Source organism: Phascolarctos cinereus, unplaced genomic scaffold (genome assembly GCF_003287225.1).
Source record: "Phascolarctos cinereus isolate Bilbo 61053 unplaced genomic scaffold, phaCin_HiC Scaffold_7;HRSCAF=346, whole genome shotgun sequence".
Classification (NCBI taxonomy): domain Eukaryota; kingdom Metazoa; phylum Chordata; class Mammalia; order Diprotodontia; family Phascolarctidae; genus Phascolarctos; species Phascolarctos cinereus.
In genome coordinates this window covers 46999346-47012919 of record NW_027556180.1, presented here as the reverse complement: position 1 = coordinate 47012919, position 13574 = coordinate 46999346, and the positions used below count along the sequence as shown (strand labels likewise).

General features: G+C 40.0%; 1 protein-coding gene across 1 annotated transcript in view; it reads right to left on the bottom strand.

Annotated features, from left to right (window-relative positions):
* LOC110203323 (ceruloplasmin-like) overlaps positions 1–13574 on the bottom strand; it is a 52083-nt gene that overhangs the window by 16484 nt on the left and 22025 nt on the right. Inside the window, exons 7-13 of the mRNA XM_078147655.1 lie at positions 11830–11969; positions 9984–10124; positions 9346–9557; positions 7477–7627; positions 4989–5201; positions 2102–2309; positions 526–668 (exon numbers count right to left, since the gene is read on the bottom strand). Coding sequence (XP_078003781.1) covers positions 526–668; positions 2102–2309; positions 4989–5201; positions 7477–7627; positions 9346–9557; positions 9984–10124; positions 11830–11969 — 1208 coding nt within the window. The remainder of the gene's footprint in view (positions 1–525; positions 669–2101; positions 2310–4988; positions 5202–7476; positions 7628–9345; positions 9558–9983; positions 10125–11829; positions 11970–13574) is intronic.

Here is a 13574-nt window from a genome sequence, read left to right as displayed (position 1 = left end):
GATGCCCCCTCCCCCCAGATGTCCCTGTTGAGTTAGATTTGAATGAACCGTAGGGAGATACTGCCTATAAACAAGTCCTTCTCCCTCTCCCAGTTCCAATTTCTCAACTTGTAAAATTAAGGGCTTGGACTAGGAGGTGATGCTGAAGTTCTAGATTCTGCAACTCCTATGATGTTAATGTTTTGAGATAAGCCTTAGCAGCTTGATGTGAAGAGGGCAATGATGGGCTGGCTTGGAATCACATAAAAAATAAAGCTACATGGTTCTAGGCAGCATTTTGTCTTTGGAAGCTTGAGATACATTGGAACTGAATTTTAAAGCTGTCTTCGGGGTCCACTCTCTGGGGTTGCTGTATTTTGTCAACGTGTGTAGTAAGGCTCTAATCCTCTGGACAATGCTCATTCTCATCTGTCTAAATCAGTGTGGGACCCTTCTGAAGTGGAACCACTTGTGGTATTAAAGAAAAGAAAGAAAAACCTAACCCAGGTCATATAGCGCAAACAGCCAAATCACACAGCTCAGTACCTAGGATATCCAGATGTTTATTTTCTTCTGTTCTTGGTTTTGGAGTCTTGAAGGAGCTATCAGTGAACTGAACGTAAATAACTTTCTTGTATTTGGAACCAAGATACCAACCATAGAGTTTATCCAAATACATATCTGTCACACTGAAACACATAGACACACACAAACTTAACGTTTAGTTCATTTAAACATTTAAGATGGGCAAAGTGCTCAAATTAAAACTTCCATGAAAATAACATTATTCAAAGAATAAAGATACTGTCTTGAAGAGTGATTATTTTTATTATTAAAGGTGATCGTTTCCACCCATATAGTCCTATACTTAATTTGGAAAAAGAATATTGGACTTTCATATCTTTTATTCTGAAATGTATTTTCAGGAACAATCCAACTAGTCTACCAGCTTTCCCTGTACGTGGGGTCCATCTTTCATTACTCTCCTTGTCTTTGCCTTTCAGAATCCCCAACTCCATTCAAAGCACTCAGCTCTTGGGCTACCTCCTTCCTAGTTACTAGTACTTTCTTCTTCTTGAAATTATGCGTATTACTTTACACATACTTTGTATTTCCTTATCTGCATATATAGGATGTTCCCTCAGTGGAAAGTAAGCTACCTGAGGGCAGGGACTAGCCTATGCTTGTCTTTTTGTTTTTAGCCTTAGGACGCACCCAGCACATAATGGGTACTTAGTAGGTGGTTGTAGAGCAGAACTGAAGTAAGAGTTTTTAAGAAGGAAGTGAATGAAAGACATCAAATGATGTGAGGAAGAAAGTTAATATTGTCAAATAAGAATCAAACAGTGAGGCAGAAGTGAAGGCCCTTATACCAAGTTTATATACTCATTAAACAGTGTGAAAGAGTGAGGAGAAAGGTGGAGAGAAAGAGACAGTTAGAGAGAGGAAAAGAAAGGAGGGAGAGAGAGACACAGAGAGACAGAGAGAGAGAGAGAAACAGAGAGAGAAGAGAGAGGAGAGAGAGGAGAGAGAGAGGAGAAGAGAGAGAGAGGAGAGGAGAGAGACACAGAGAGAGAGAGAGAGACAGAGAGAGAGAGAGAGAGACAGAGAGAGAGAGAGGAGAGGAGAGAGACACAGAGAGAGAGAGAAAGAGACAGAGAGAGAGAGAGAGACAGAGAGAGAGAGAGAGAGAGAGAGGGAGAGGGAGGGAGAGAGACAGAGAGGGAGAAACAAGGATACAGAGAGAGGAGAGAGAGAGGAGAGAGAGAGAGAGAGAGAGAGAGAGAGAGAGAGAGAGAGAGAGAGAGAGAGAGAGACAGACAGACAGACAGACAGACAGACAGACAGACAGGGAAGGAGAGAGATTTCCATAATCAAACCTTGTGGAGATTTTAAATCAGAGGCAGCTCAAACTGAATCAAATTGAACGCAGCTTCCTACAGAATGTAAACTGCTAGTTTTAGTTTTGTCTGTATACTCCCCTGTGCCTAGCACAGTGTTTCACAAATGTTTGTTGGATTCAATAGGAACTCATAATATACACATAACTGAGAGAAGTATAGGATGGAGCGCATTTGCTCACAGTTAGAGATGGCTTTGCCACCTTCCTCCCCCCCCTTACTTTTCTCCTTGTGACTGACGCAGCTCCCTTTCCCACTGCCTACTGGGAGCATAATCCCATTCAACTTCCACAGCTGCAATGTAGTAAACCTTGTTCTTCTCATAGTTCGTGTTGTCTTTAAAAGGCTGGTTGCATTGTTTTACTCGGTATTTATTTTTCATGCCTGCTGTATAGTGGTCCGTTGTGACACACACGACATCAAATTCCCCTAGGAAGGTAAAGAAGAGCGACGTCATTTTGAAGGTTTTATGATCAGTGAATTTATCAGACTCCCCTTCCCTATATGAACCCATTCAAAAGGCATGAATAGAATGTAAGTGCCAATAAAATAGAGACTCCTGGAAGGCAGAGCTCTTTGGTTTTTCCTTCATATCTCTAGCACCTTGTCCTGTGCCTTATTCATAGTAGGCACTTACTGGGTACTCAGCGAATTGAACACACACACACACACACACACACACACACACACACACACACACACACACACATATATATACATAATAAGACAAGTCCTTTACATTAAACAAACCAACTAACCAAATCCTTCCTAAAACTCTATGCCACACAACAGTAAATCCCACTAAAAGACAAGACATCTTTGTCCTTTTATCTAATTTTTTTCCCTTGTTTAGGCTAAGGGGTATATATACATTATGTATTGACACCACTTTTCAGTTTGAACCTTGTGTTCTCTTGATTCAACGAATGTTTTAGTTTTGATAGAAAGTGAAAGGATTTAGAGAAGTTAAAAGAGAGGGTTAGAAAGGAAATTTACATAGAATAGACTTTAGGAAAGAGAATAGAGAAAAGGGACAGAGCTAGGCTTTGGTGGGTCAAGAAAGAGTGGAGGAAGTCTAGCCAGAAGCAGGGATTTTTACAGCCAGAAGTTTATGGAGACAAAAAAAATGAATTTAAATTTAGAGAGTGTGGTCAGTTTATTTAAAAGGAAGCAAAGGAAGGAAGACATTGATATCAGAGATGCACAATCATTTTTAGGAGGCTCCAGTGGTGCAAAAAAACCAAAACAAAACAAAATCATAGATTTTAAATTGGAAGGGATTTAGTTGTCCCCTTGTCATTTTACAACTGAGGAACTTCTTCATTTTACAGCTGAGGAAAGTGAGGCCCTAAAAAGTTCAATGACTTGCTCAAAGTCACACACTCATGTAGAGTAATTCCCTGGTGTTTTCCACTATGCCACACTGCCTTCCTAGATAAAGGTTTCTTCCTTTTCTAGACCCCCACAATTTTACATAATTTTGGGCTATATCCACATGAGACCACATGATTGTCATAAAGGAAAAAATAAAACAATCAGTAGAACTATTTGGCACCATGTGTGAACCCAGCTTTACATATATTTGCTGTTCAACTGAATATAGTTATTGTTGTTATCTGTTGTTATATCAGCTTTATTTTTGACTGTATTCCTCTTCTCTCCTCCACCTCCACTCACTAGAGAACCATCCCTTGTGAGAAATAATAAAAAAGAGAGAAGGAAGCAGTTAGGCAAAGCTAATACATAAACCAAGTGTGACAATATATGTTCCATATACATCACCTGCTATTTTTTTTTCTTTTACAGAATTTAGACAAATGGCTAATTTGTGCAAATCTACCTACAATGCCCTGCTACTGCCCATTCCCTAGTAGAGATTAACTTGGACCTCAGACCACAGTTCTACTCCTAAGAGGTCAGGGAATAGGCAGTGCCATGTGTTTACAAGTAGGAAAGCGTTTTATAAAGGTGTAATGATGAGGAAAACGACACCAGGAGGAAGGAGAATTGAAGCTCTAGTTACTTGGCATTGTATTAGAAAGGCAAGATTTGACAAGTGGGCACAAACAACAACTTTGAGGTTTGGAGCATGCAGGAGGTCTTTACTGACCCCAATTCATTGCCAAGGTGTGATGGGAAGGTGAAGGAACATAAGTGGGGAATAAGGGTTGGAAAGCAGAGGAAAACAATGGCTAGGGAATGAGGCAAAACCAGAAGGAACATAGAGGGAAGTAAAGAAATGATCATTTTGAATGTTTCAAAACTGTTTAATTTCAGAAAGCATGGGAGGACATGGATGAAAACAGAGCGGAATGGGCAGGGTGTAGATCAGTTGTGATTGACACTATTGAAAGCAGTGTCTTCGTTGGATAAGGTTCTAGATCTAGGTCTGGAAAAGGTTTCAGAGGAAATCAAGTCTGATTCATTCATTTGAAGAAACTGAGGTGCTGGGATAAAGTACTTTCCCCACAGTTATATAGATAATGAGGTAGGATTTGAACCCAGACCCTCAGACTCCAAATTCAGTGCTCTTTTGAGTATATGAACACGGAGACCACAAGAAGGAGGAGGAGTAGAAGAACCATAGCAGCCCCAGAAAATTGTGCCAGCCTATGCAAAGCATTACACCAATTACCCCAGAGAGGCAGAATATCAGAACAACAGGATAATCTTCCATAACACTGTCTGTGTCTTTGGTTGCTGTTCACTGTAAAAACATCCCTTCTTGGTCACTACCTGTGTGACTTTGAGCAGGCCACTGAGTCTTTCAGGGTCCTACTTTCCTCCTCGGTAAAAGGAGGGAGCTAGATGGCAAGAGGGCTGCTAAAGTTTCTTCCAACTCGAAATCTATGACCTTGCTCTTTTTTCTTCTTCTTCTTTTTGGCACTACTGCAGCCTCCTGAAAATAACTGGGCATCTTGGATATTCATCTGATATGTCTCCCCTCCCTTGCTCACTATTTGCTCTACTGCACAGCCTGCACCATCCAAATTAAAATTTCTTTCTTTTGTCTCCGTAACCTTCTGGCTGTAAGAACTTTTGGCCCTGTACAGAATACCTCCTACTGATTACCCAAGAAGAATTACAGAGTGAAAATTAAATATTCACCTGAGGAATCTGCTGTCATGAAGAGAGTCCAGGAAGTTTGTGGAATCACACTTATAGTGTCTTTCCTCCCTCCTAAAGAGACAAAAGTGCTTCCTGAAAAATATATCCCATGCATATCTTCTTCTGACCCCACACTGAGGACATGCCATGATATCTTGTCACCTAGGCACATATCAAGTCCTGGTAGATTTCCGAACATGTATCCATTTATGGCTGGAAGAGTTATGGGAAAGGAAAGCGTGTTGATTATTATTATTTTCATGAATACTTCAAAATATCAAAGGACCATGATTTCCTTGGGATGAGTCCTCTCTCCACAAACACATATCACATCCCCCCTACAACTCAGTAGCAATCTTATGACAGTCACCATGGCCGAAAATTTTATCCTGTTATCTTGGGGTTCTTGTGTGTGTTGCAAGTAAACGAACTTGATTCTGCTTCATAGATTTAGAACCTAAAGAGATCTTACAGACTTTCTAGTCCAATTCATTTGTTTACCTATGAGGAAGATATTAAGTGAAAGATGTGGGATTTCAATCCAGGTTTTCTGGCTGCAGAGCTAGCACTTTTTTCTTGTAGTATCAGGTCTTCAGGTGACAAATACTTTATCACTGGGCCTGTATTGTCAACCCATTTTGGTATCCTTTGAACCCCTCAAGTTCATCTCCATGAAGAGACCAAAGTAATCTTGTCAAGAGATTATCACTCCTAAGTATTTTCACTTGCAAATCTTGAATAATGAAAAACCATACTCTTCTTATTATCATGCCTTTCCCTTGAGGACCTATAATGGCATGACACTTTTATATAACCTGTTGGGCCTTAATCAGTTTAGTTTCTCCCTCCCTTTGGCAGCAGGCAAAGTTATAACAAGTTCCTCAGAAATTGAATTGCTCATCTTTAATAAAACAAACAAAGTGGTATTTGTCAGGGATCAGAGTTGGGAAAATCCCAGACCAGAATTATCTGCCATGAAATTTTGCCCCACAAGTCACTAGAAAAATTAAAAACCAGCCAAGGCTTCTGACTTTTTCTTCAGTTTTAACCACCAATCTCTACTTCCTTTCTCCAGTTTCCATTATTTTAAAAATTTTTTAAAAATTTAAAATTTTACATTTTTTAATTGAATTGAATTCAAATCACACTGAATTTAAATGGAAACTTTTAAAATTTTAAAATAAATTTTAAATTATTGAAAATAATAGCCTAGTTAGTAGTAAATAACCCAAAATTCAAGTCTCTGACTTGAACTTTCATTACTTCAATGTATCCAAACTTTCTAAAGTCTCAGAACTATAGGCGGTTGAAAGGAATCTCAAGACATCTGGTCCAGTCTTCCTCCTTCATGCAGATGAATGTATACCCCAGACGTGGTCATTTGTTCCCTTAATAAATTCCCCTGATAAATGATTCACACACCTTTTTTATTCTTATGCTCAGAAACTCTGTTCGTGAGTCAGTGATTTCTTTTTTTTTTGAGCCAACTATTTTTTCAAGAAGTCTAGTCAATTGTATTTTAAATCTTCTTTCCTCTCCTAATTGAAAAGATGAAAAAAGGTGTACCACAATGTCCCCAACATGACTCAAGTCAATATTACTATTGGGAAAATTATATTCAAATAAAGTAGGGTGGATTGAGGGAAATCATCATTCTCTTGCTTGAGAAACTTCAGTGGCATTCTATTATTCCTATAATATTTCTCAAACATCTGTTTGGCATTCAAAGTCCTAAGCAATCTAACTGAAGCCTGTCTTTCCAGGTTTATTACATGTTGCCACACAGTATTATATGAGCTGGAGAAGGGGAGTAGATCCTCTTTACCTACTGTATATTCCAGCCCAATTGCCCTTCTTAATCTTCTCTAAACCTGGAACTCCAACTCTTTGCCCTATCCCTTTTCCTCTGCTGTCCCCCAATGCCTAACCTGCATTTACCTCTCATCTCTGCTTCTTAGAATTCCCAGTTTTTTTCAAGGCTCAGATTATGTGCCATCTCCCAAGACAAGTCTTTTCCCAACCCACTTTGTTGTTGATGTTTTCTTCATCTCCCTGTAATTATCATTCTTGTTTATATGTTGTATACCCCAGGCAGAACATTAGTTCCTTTTGTACAGGAACCATTTCATCTTCGTTTGGCTACCCCCAGGGAGATGGTATGGCATAGGGTACAGAGCTGAAAAGCCATCTCTAGGCAAGTGGCTCAGCCTCCCAATGCCTCAGACAGCTATATAGAGAAAATACTGACTCTCCTTGGTGGAGAGAGTGTCCCCACTTTGAATTTCTCCATACCATTGAAACCCCAGGTCCATCTCTAACCCCAGTGCCCGGCTCATTCCATGGTAGGTGCCCATAAAAGGTCACTGGATTAAACTGGATTGTTAAAGTGTCTCTAACCCAGTCCCTGAAGACCTTGAAATGTAGACTGCAGAGAGAATGACATTCACTATTTTATTCAATTATCTGATAAAATAAAACTTTCCCTTACAGGACATTCTGTTAGATTCTTGGAAGCCTGGATCATCCTTATTCACTTGGCGGGGGTTTCCTGCAAATTTTCTAATATTTTCATCCAAGTACAGGCTTAGGTTCTCATCATATGTTGTAGGTAGCAGGTAGAATTCCTTGTCTACACCTTTCTGTAGATGAAATAAAAAAAGTTAACATGAGACAAGAAGGATCTTTCCCATGCACCCTTTGGGTCTTCATGTGGACAAATCAAAGGGTGGAGTGATCTTGAAAAAGGGACTTTAAGATTCATGATAAATTTGACTGCCTAAATTCTCACTGTTATAGGTATTGAATGAAAAAATGAACATAGAAGATCTTAGAATTAAAATTTGAAAGAGGATTTATTATAGAATTAAGGTTGGAAGGGTATCTCCTTGAAGGAGGTGATCCTTGATTTCTAAAGGCAAAGATTCTACTGGCTCCCTGGATTTAGTCACAATGAATGAGCCTCATGGAGTCTCTACTTCTATTTAAATTGGTTGACTTCATTGGGAATTTATTTTTTTCTTACTATGAACATTGATGGAAAGGGAGCTCAAATGGAGTGGAAATGGAGTGGAGTAGGGAATTCCTGGGGTCTGAACACCTTCCAATAATGCAAATAGCAACTCTTCTATGACTTAATAGACAAATTTTAGGGGGTTGCCTGAAGGATATGGAGGTTAATAATATCTAAAGAAGATAATCTCCAAATTGCTATTTGTATTACATAATGAGAAAAAAATCCTGTGAAGTTTCATTAATCCAAAATGCAAGATGTCTAGAAAACAACAAAGCTTCCACAGATTTCTGAGTGATGGTGCTCTGTCTGCTCAACTTGCTTTCCACGGTACTTCTCATGGCACCACCCACAAATGGGACAAAAATATAAGTTTTTGATGATGATAGCCATGGTTCTTATGAGAAAGATGCTCTTCATCAAGAGGTAATGTGACCTAATGGGTAGAATTCTGAGTTTAGAGTCAGAAAGACCTGGATTCAAATTCAGCTTCTTACACTTACTAGCTGTGTGTGACCTTGGGCAAGTCACTTAGCCTTTTCTTGCCTCAGTTTCCTCAACTGTAAAATGAGAATAATAACACCTGTCTCCTGGGGTTATTGTAGGATCAAATGAGATAATATTTGCAAAATGCTTAGCACAATATAAATTATTTCTTCAATACTTCAAAACAATTTCTTCAATTTCTAAAATAATTTTGTAATATTTAAATCCTCTTTGTAAATTCCGTAATATTTTTAAAGTGCTTAGCACAATGCCTAGCACACAGTAGGCATTATATATACATACACACACACACACACTATATATATATATATATATATATATATATATATATATATATATATATGTTAGCTATTATTTTTAAAAAGTGCTCGGACCATCTGTGCTCACTGCTGTCTTGGCTACACTTCTGAATCTCCAGATAGATCAATAGACAGACAGACAGACAGACAAAGAGGTAGAGAGAGACAGACAGACAGGAAGAAGAAAGAGAGAGAGAGAGAGAGAGACAGACAGACAGACAGACAGACCAGGGTCACACTGACATTTTGTATGAAAATTCTTCCTGATTCTCAGACCACCTCTCCATCCATTATGCCACACTGCTCTTCTTTCTCAAACACTAATCTTTTAAAATATTTTACATCTTAACACTTTAAACTTTAAATAAAATAATTTCACCTTGAAATACTGTATGTGCTATGTAAAATGAGAATTTAAACACGCTCACATTTCAAGTAGTCCAAGAGCTCTGTGGCACTTGACCAAGCTTCTTTCGTCAGACCCTAAATCAGACAGGCTGAACACACAGGCCTTTCCATTTTCCTGTCCTTGTTACCTTACCAGGCTACCATCTGCACGAAGACTGCCCTTCCTACACACTAGAAGTGGCCCAGTCAGCCCACTGGTGACTTCTTTAACCAGGTCGAAGGCAGAGTAGTACAGGCAGGTCAAGCAGACTGGATCGGCAGAGGTTGGAGCCACGGTTTCTGGAACAGTCCATTCATAGGTAAATTTTCCCCCAGGCTGTATACTTGAAGAAGGTGGAGGTGCACCTAAGGAAGAAACAAATAACTTAGGAGGCCAGGAGCTATGTCAGTAGGAGCGGCCAGGGATTCTTGAAGCATTGAATTTAACATTTTAGGCAAAGGTTCATTTTCTTGCTCTAATTGTATTGGAATAGTATACAGAAGGACCACAGGATCATTAAGGCAGAACTGGAAGAGAAGGTCCTGGAAGTCATCCTATTCAAATTGATCATTATGTAGGCAAGGGAAGCAAGGTCCAGAAAGGGTGACTTACCCAAGGGCATAGAGAGATTAAGTGGCAGAGCCAGGAATCAGCCCAAGGTCTTCTCTCTCTCTCTCTCTCCTGGTGCAGTGTTCTTTCCACTTTACTATCCTGCCTGATCTCCTGAACTACTCAATTCAATTCAACAGACCTTTGTCAAGTGGCGGCTATGTGTGTCACGGCTTACTCACTTCCATTGAATGTCATGTAGCGTGATCCTTCATTGCTCTTGGAGAACCTCACGCAGTGAGGCTCAATGCTGAGGGGATAGCTAGCTCTGTTGAGGAAAGTGACCAAGATGGTGTCTCCCACTTCTGTTTTAATGACAGGGCCTAGAGACAAAGAGAAAATGAGTTCTTAATATACAATTCTTTTAAAATGTGAATGGAGAGGTTACGTTGCCTGATGATGACTGGTTTTGTGGGGATAATCAATCAACAAACATTCATTAAGAAGCTTCCACGTGTCTGGCGCTGGAGATACAAATTATGGTTGTTCAGCTGTTTCACTCATGTCTCACTCTTTGTGACACCATTTGGGGTTTTCCTGGCAGGGATACTGGAGTGGCTTGCCATTTCCTTCTCTAGCTCATTATACAGGTGAGGAAACTGAGTCACACAGGATTAGGTGACTTGCCATGGGTCACACAGCTTGTCAGATGTCTGAGACAGGAATTGAACTTGGGTCTTCCCAACTCCAGGCCTGGAGCTTTGTCCACTGCACCATCTAACTATCTTGGGTCTACAAGTACAAAGAATGAAACAATTCTTACTCACTGACATTTCAGTGGGGGAGACAAGGATAATAGCACTCTGATCCTGAAATGTGCTCAGGTATGAATGAATGAATGAATGAATGAATGAATGAATGAGCACTTGCTAAGTGCCAAGCACTGAAATAAGTGCTAAGGGATAAGATATACAGAGACAATCCCTGCCTTTAAGGAGCTCACAGTTTAGTAAGGAAAGACAAGGGTAGTCATGGTCAAGGAAGAGAGTTTTGGGCCATGGAGTTACAGAAATGGTGAGTTGATGTATGTGATGTTCCCTTTCCAGAAGTCCTAGCATGGCTGATTCGATTACTATGCCCAGAGCAAGAAATGGAAAACAGGTGATTGGAGAGGACGAGAGAACCTCACAATCCCAGGACATTCCATTAGTCTCTTCAGAGGCTATCAGAATCACACATAGAACTGGAGATCAAGATCTCAAAGGCACCTTAGAGTTCATCTAGTTTAATGCTCTCCATTTACAGATAAGGAAACTGAGGCCCAGGGAAATGAAGTGACTAGCCCAAGGTCACAAAGCAAGTAAATGGAAGAAGCACGCTGTAGCGTGCTGTTTCTTTATGTATCTTAAAATGATTCTCGAAATTTTTAAAAATTTTCATTATTGGCTGACACAGAGCTTCTTGTTATTAATCTTGATATGTGAATTGGCTATGTCATTGTCACTACGTAGGATTTATATACATATATGTGTATATCCATATTGATGTGTGTATGTGTGTGTGTATGTGTATATATATATATGTCTGTTTATCTATATCAACATAAATCTTGTATGTATGTAGGAGTGTGCTGAAACCAGTTCAAACCAGCTCCTGAGGACCAATTGCCAAGTTTTCAGTTTGAGCATTTATGACCTGGAAATTAGCAATCGCTACCAATCAAGGCTTGACTTACTATTTTGTTGACTGTAGGCTTAAGAAAGTGATGGAGCACGCGTTCATATGGCAGATTAAACTGAAAGCGTGTCATGCACATTTCAATGTTTTTTAATTTTGGGAAGCAGTATTGCCTGGTGGATAGAGAGCTGGCCTCAGAGTTAGAAATACGTGAGCTCAAGATTTGCCTCTGACAGATTCTGGCTGTGTCACCCTGGGCGAGTCCCTTGACCACTCAGTGTCATTGCCGAAAAGTTACCAATTTTTTTTTGACAGAGCTTTTCCTCAATAGAATAGAATAGAAATTCCTGATATCAATGAAATTACAAGTTTGTACCAACCCCCCAAACCCTCAAAATCCCCCAATTTTACCCAAAATTCCAAGATGTCTTTCTTCAGGACATCTCACTTTCTTTGTTAGGAAGGAATCATCTGTATATGCTTGGTATTGCAACTTCATATAAGTTCCTCCAATTCTGTTTGGACCTTGAATGAAATAAGGTGCTGATTCACTGTGTGAAGATAGTGGAAAATGACAATTTTAAACTGCAGAATCAGAAGAAGATTCAAGAAATGCAGATCTGTCCCAATTCATTTCTATAAATTTAGCCTTAGTATGCAAACTATCTCAGATTTTAAAAGATGCCAAGCCTGTTTTTCCCAGATAATTAGCCAACTTTTATTTTTAATTTACTGCGTGCAGAGATGTTAACTGTATGAGTTTTAAAAGATTTTCAATCTCCTCATCTGTAAAATGAGGGAAATGCATTAGGTTATCTCTAAGGGCTCTAAAAGCTGTACCATTATCTGATTTTATACTCCAGTGGACTTTCATAATCTGAAAATGAATGAATTAATGATGAATAAATGCAAATCCATTTATTAAGCATTCATTATGCACCAGGTATTGTGATAAGTGCTGGGAATATGAATAGAAAAGTTGATACAGACCCTTCCTCTCTCAGGGAGCTCACATTCTAAGTAAGAGAGAGAAAATGGTAGATAGAAAGGCTCAGATGTCTTAAGCATGCCATAGCAGGGTGACTGGCAAGTCCCAAGAGTCCTTAGGTTACATCAATATGGAGCCTGGGATTTGGAGGTCATAGAAACAAAGAGGGATGGGAAGGCTTGGTGGTCCTCTGTCTCATCAGATGTAATCAAGTTGGTCACTTTCATCTCATCCAAGCTCTGTAGGTAATTGAGTAACCCAGTTGGGGTCTAGACTGTCCAAGGCTGGGGTGGTGAGGGATGTCAGGAGAAGGCTGCCCTCACTGGTGGAAGGCCATCCAAAAATCATCAAAACCCAGAGCTACATGAGAGAAGATTTTTATCAACTAGAATACCTCTGGGTTGACAATGTGATAGGATCTTAGGATCCTGAGAAGGGCAACTAGAAGGTACATCAGAGAGTATCTAGAGTAATCCTATCATTGTACGGATGAGGAAAATGATTCTCAGAGAGCTGGAGTGATTAAGTCAGGGTCACAAAAGTAGTGTGGAATAAGTGTCAAGGTTACTTTTATCCTGTGCAATTTTGACTTCTGGATGTGGAGTCAAGATGGCAGAGTAGGGAAGCACTCAGCTGAGCTCTCTCAACATTTCCCTCCAACCAACTTTAAAACAGTGCCTCAAATCGAATTCTGGAATGGCAGAGCCAAGAAAATTCAGAGTGAAATATTCTTCCAGCCCAAGACAATGTAAGCGGTCAGAAAGAGAGATCTGTGACACAGAAGAGGAGACTGGTCCAGAGCTTCTATGGATGAAACACCAGTGGTGAGACTGGGTGGTGGTGACAGAAGCAGCAGCAGCTTTGGGAGCTCTCAAGCCAGAGATGGTAAGAGGACTTGGCAACTGGTCACAAAGCTGCCATTTGGCAGTTCTATTGCCCATACCCACTTCTGGGTCAAGTTCAAGGGCAGAGAGAATTACTTTTGGTTGAAGGAAATCCAGAAAGGCAGTAACACTTCCAGCCCCAAGGGATCAGAGACCCTTGTTTCCTGTCCCAAGTGAGAAGCGGGCCTGAGGAGCAGTATTGATTGCAATCCCAAGAGACTGGGGCCCTTCCTGGGTAAGGACCAGAGTACAGACCAATACCCCTCCCCAGATCACACCACCTT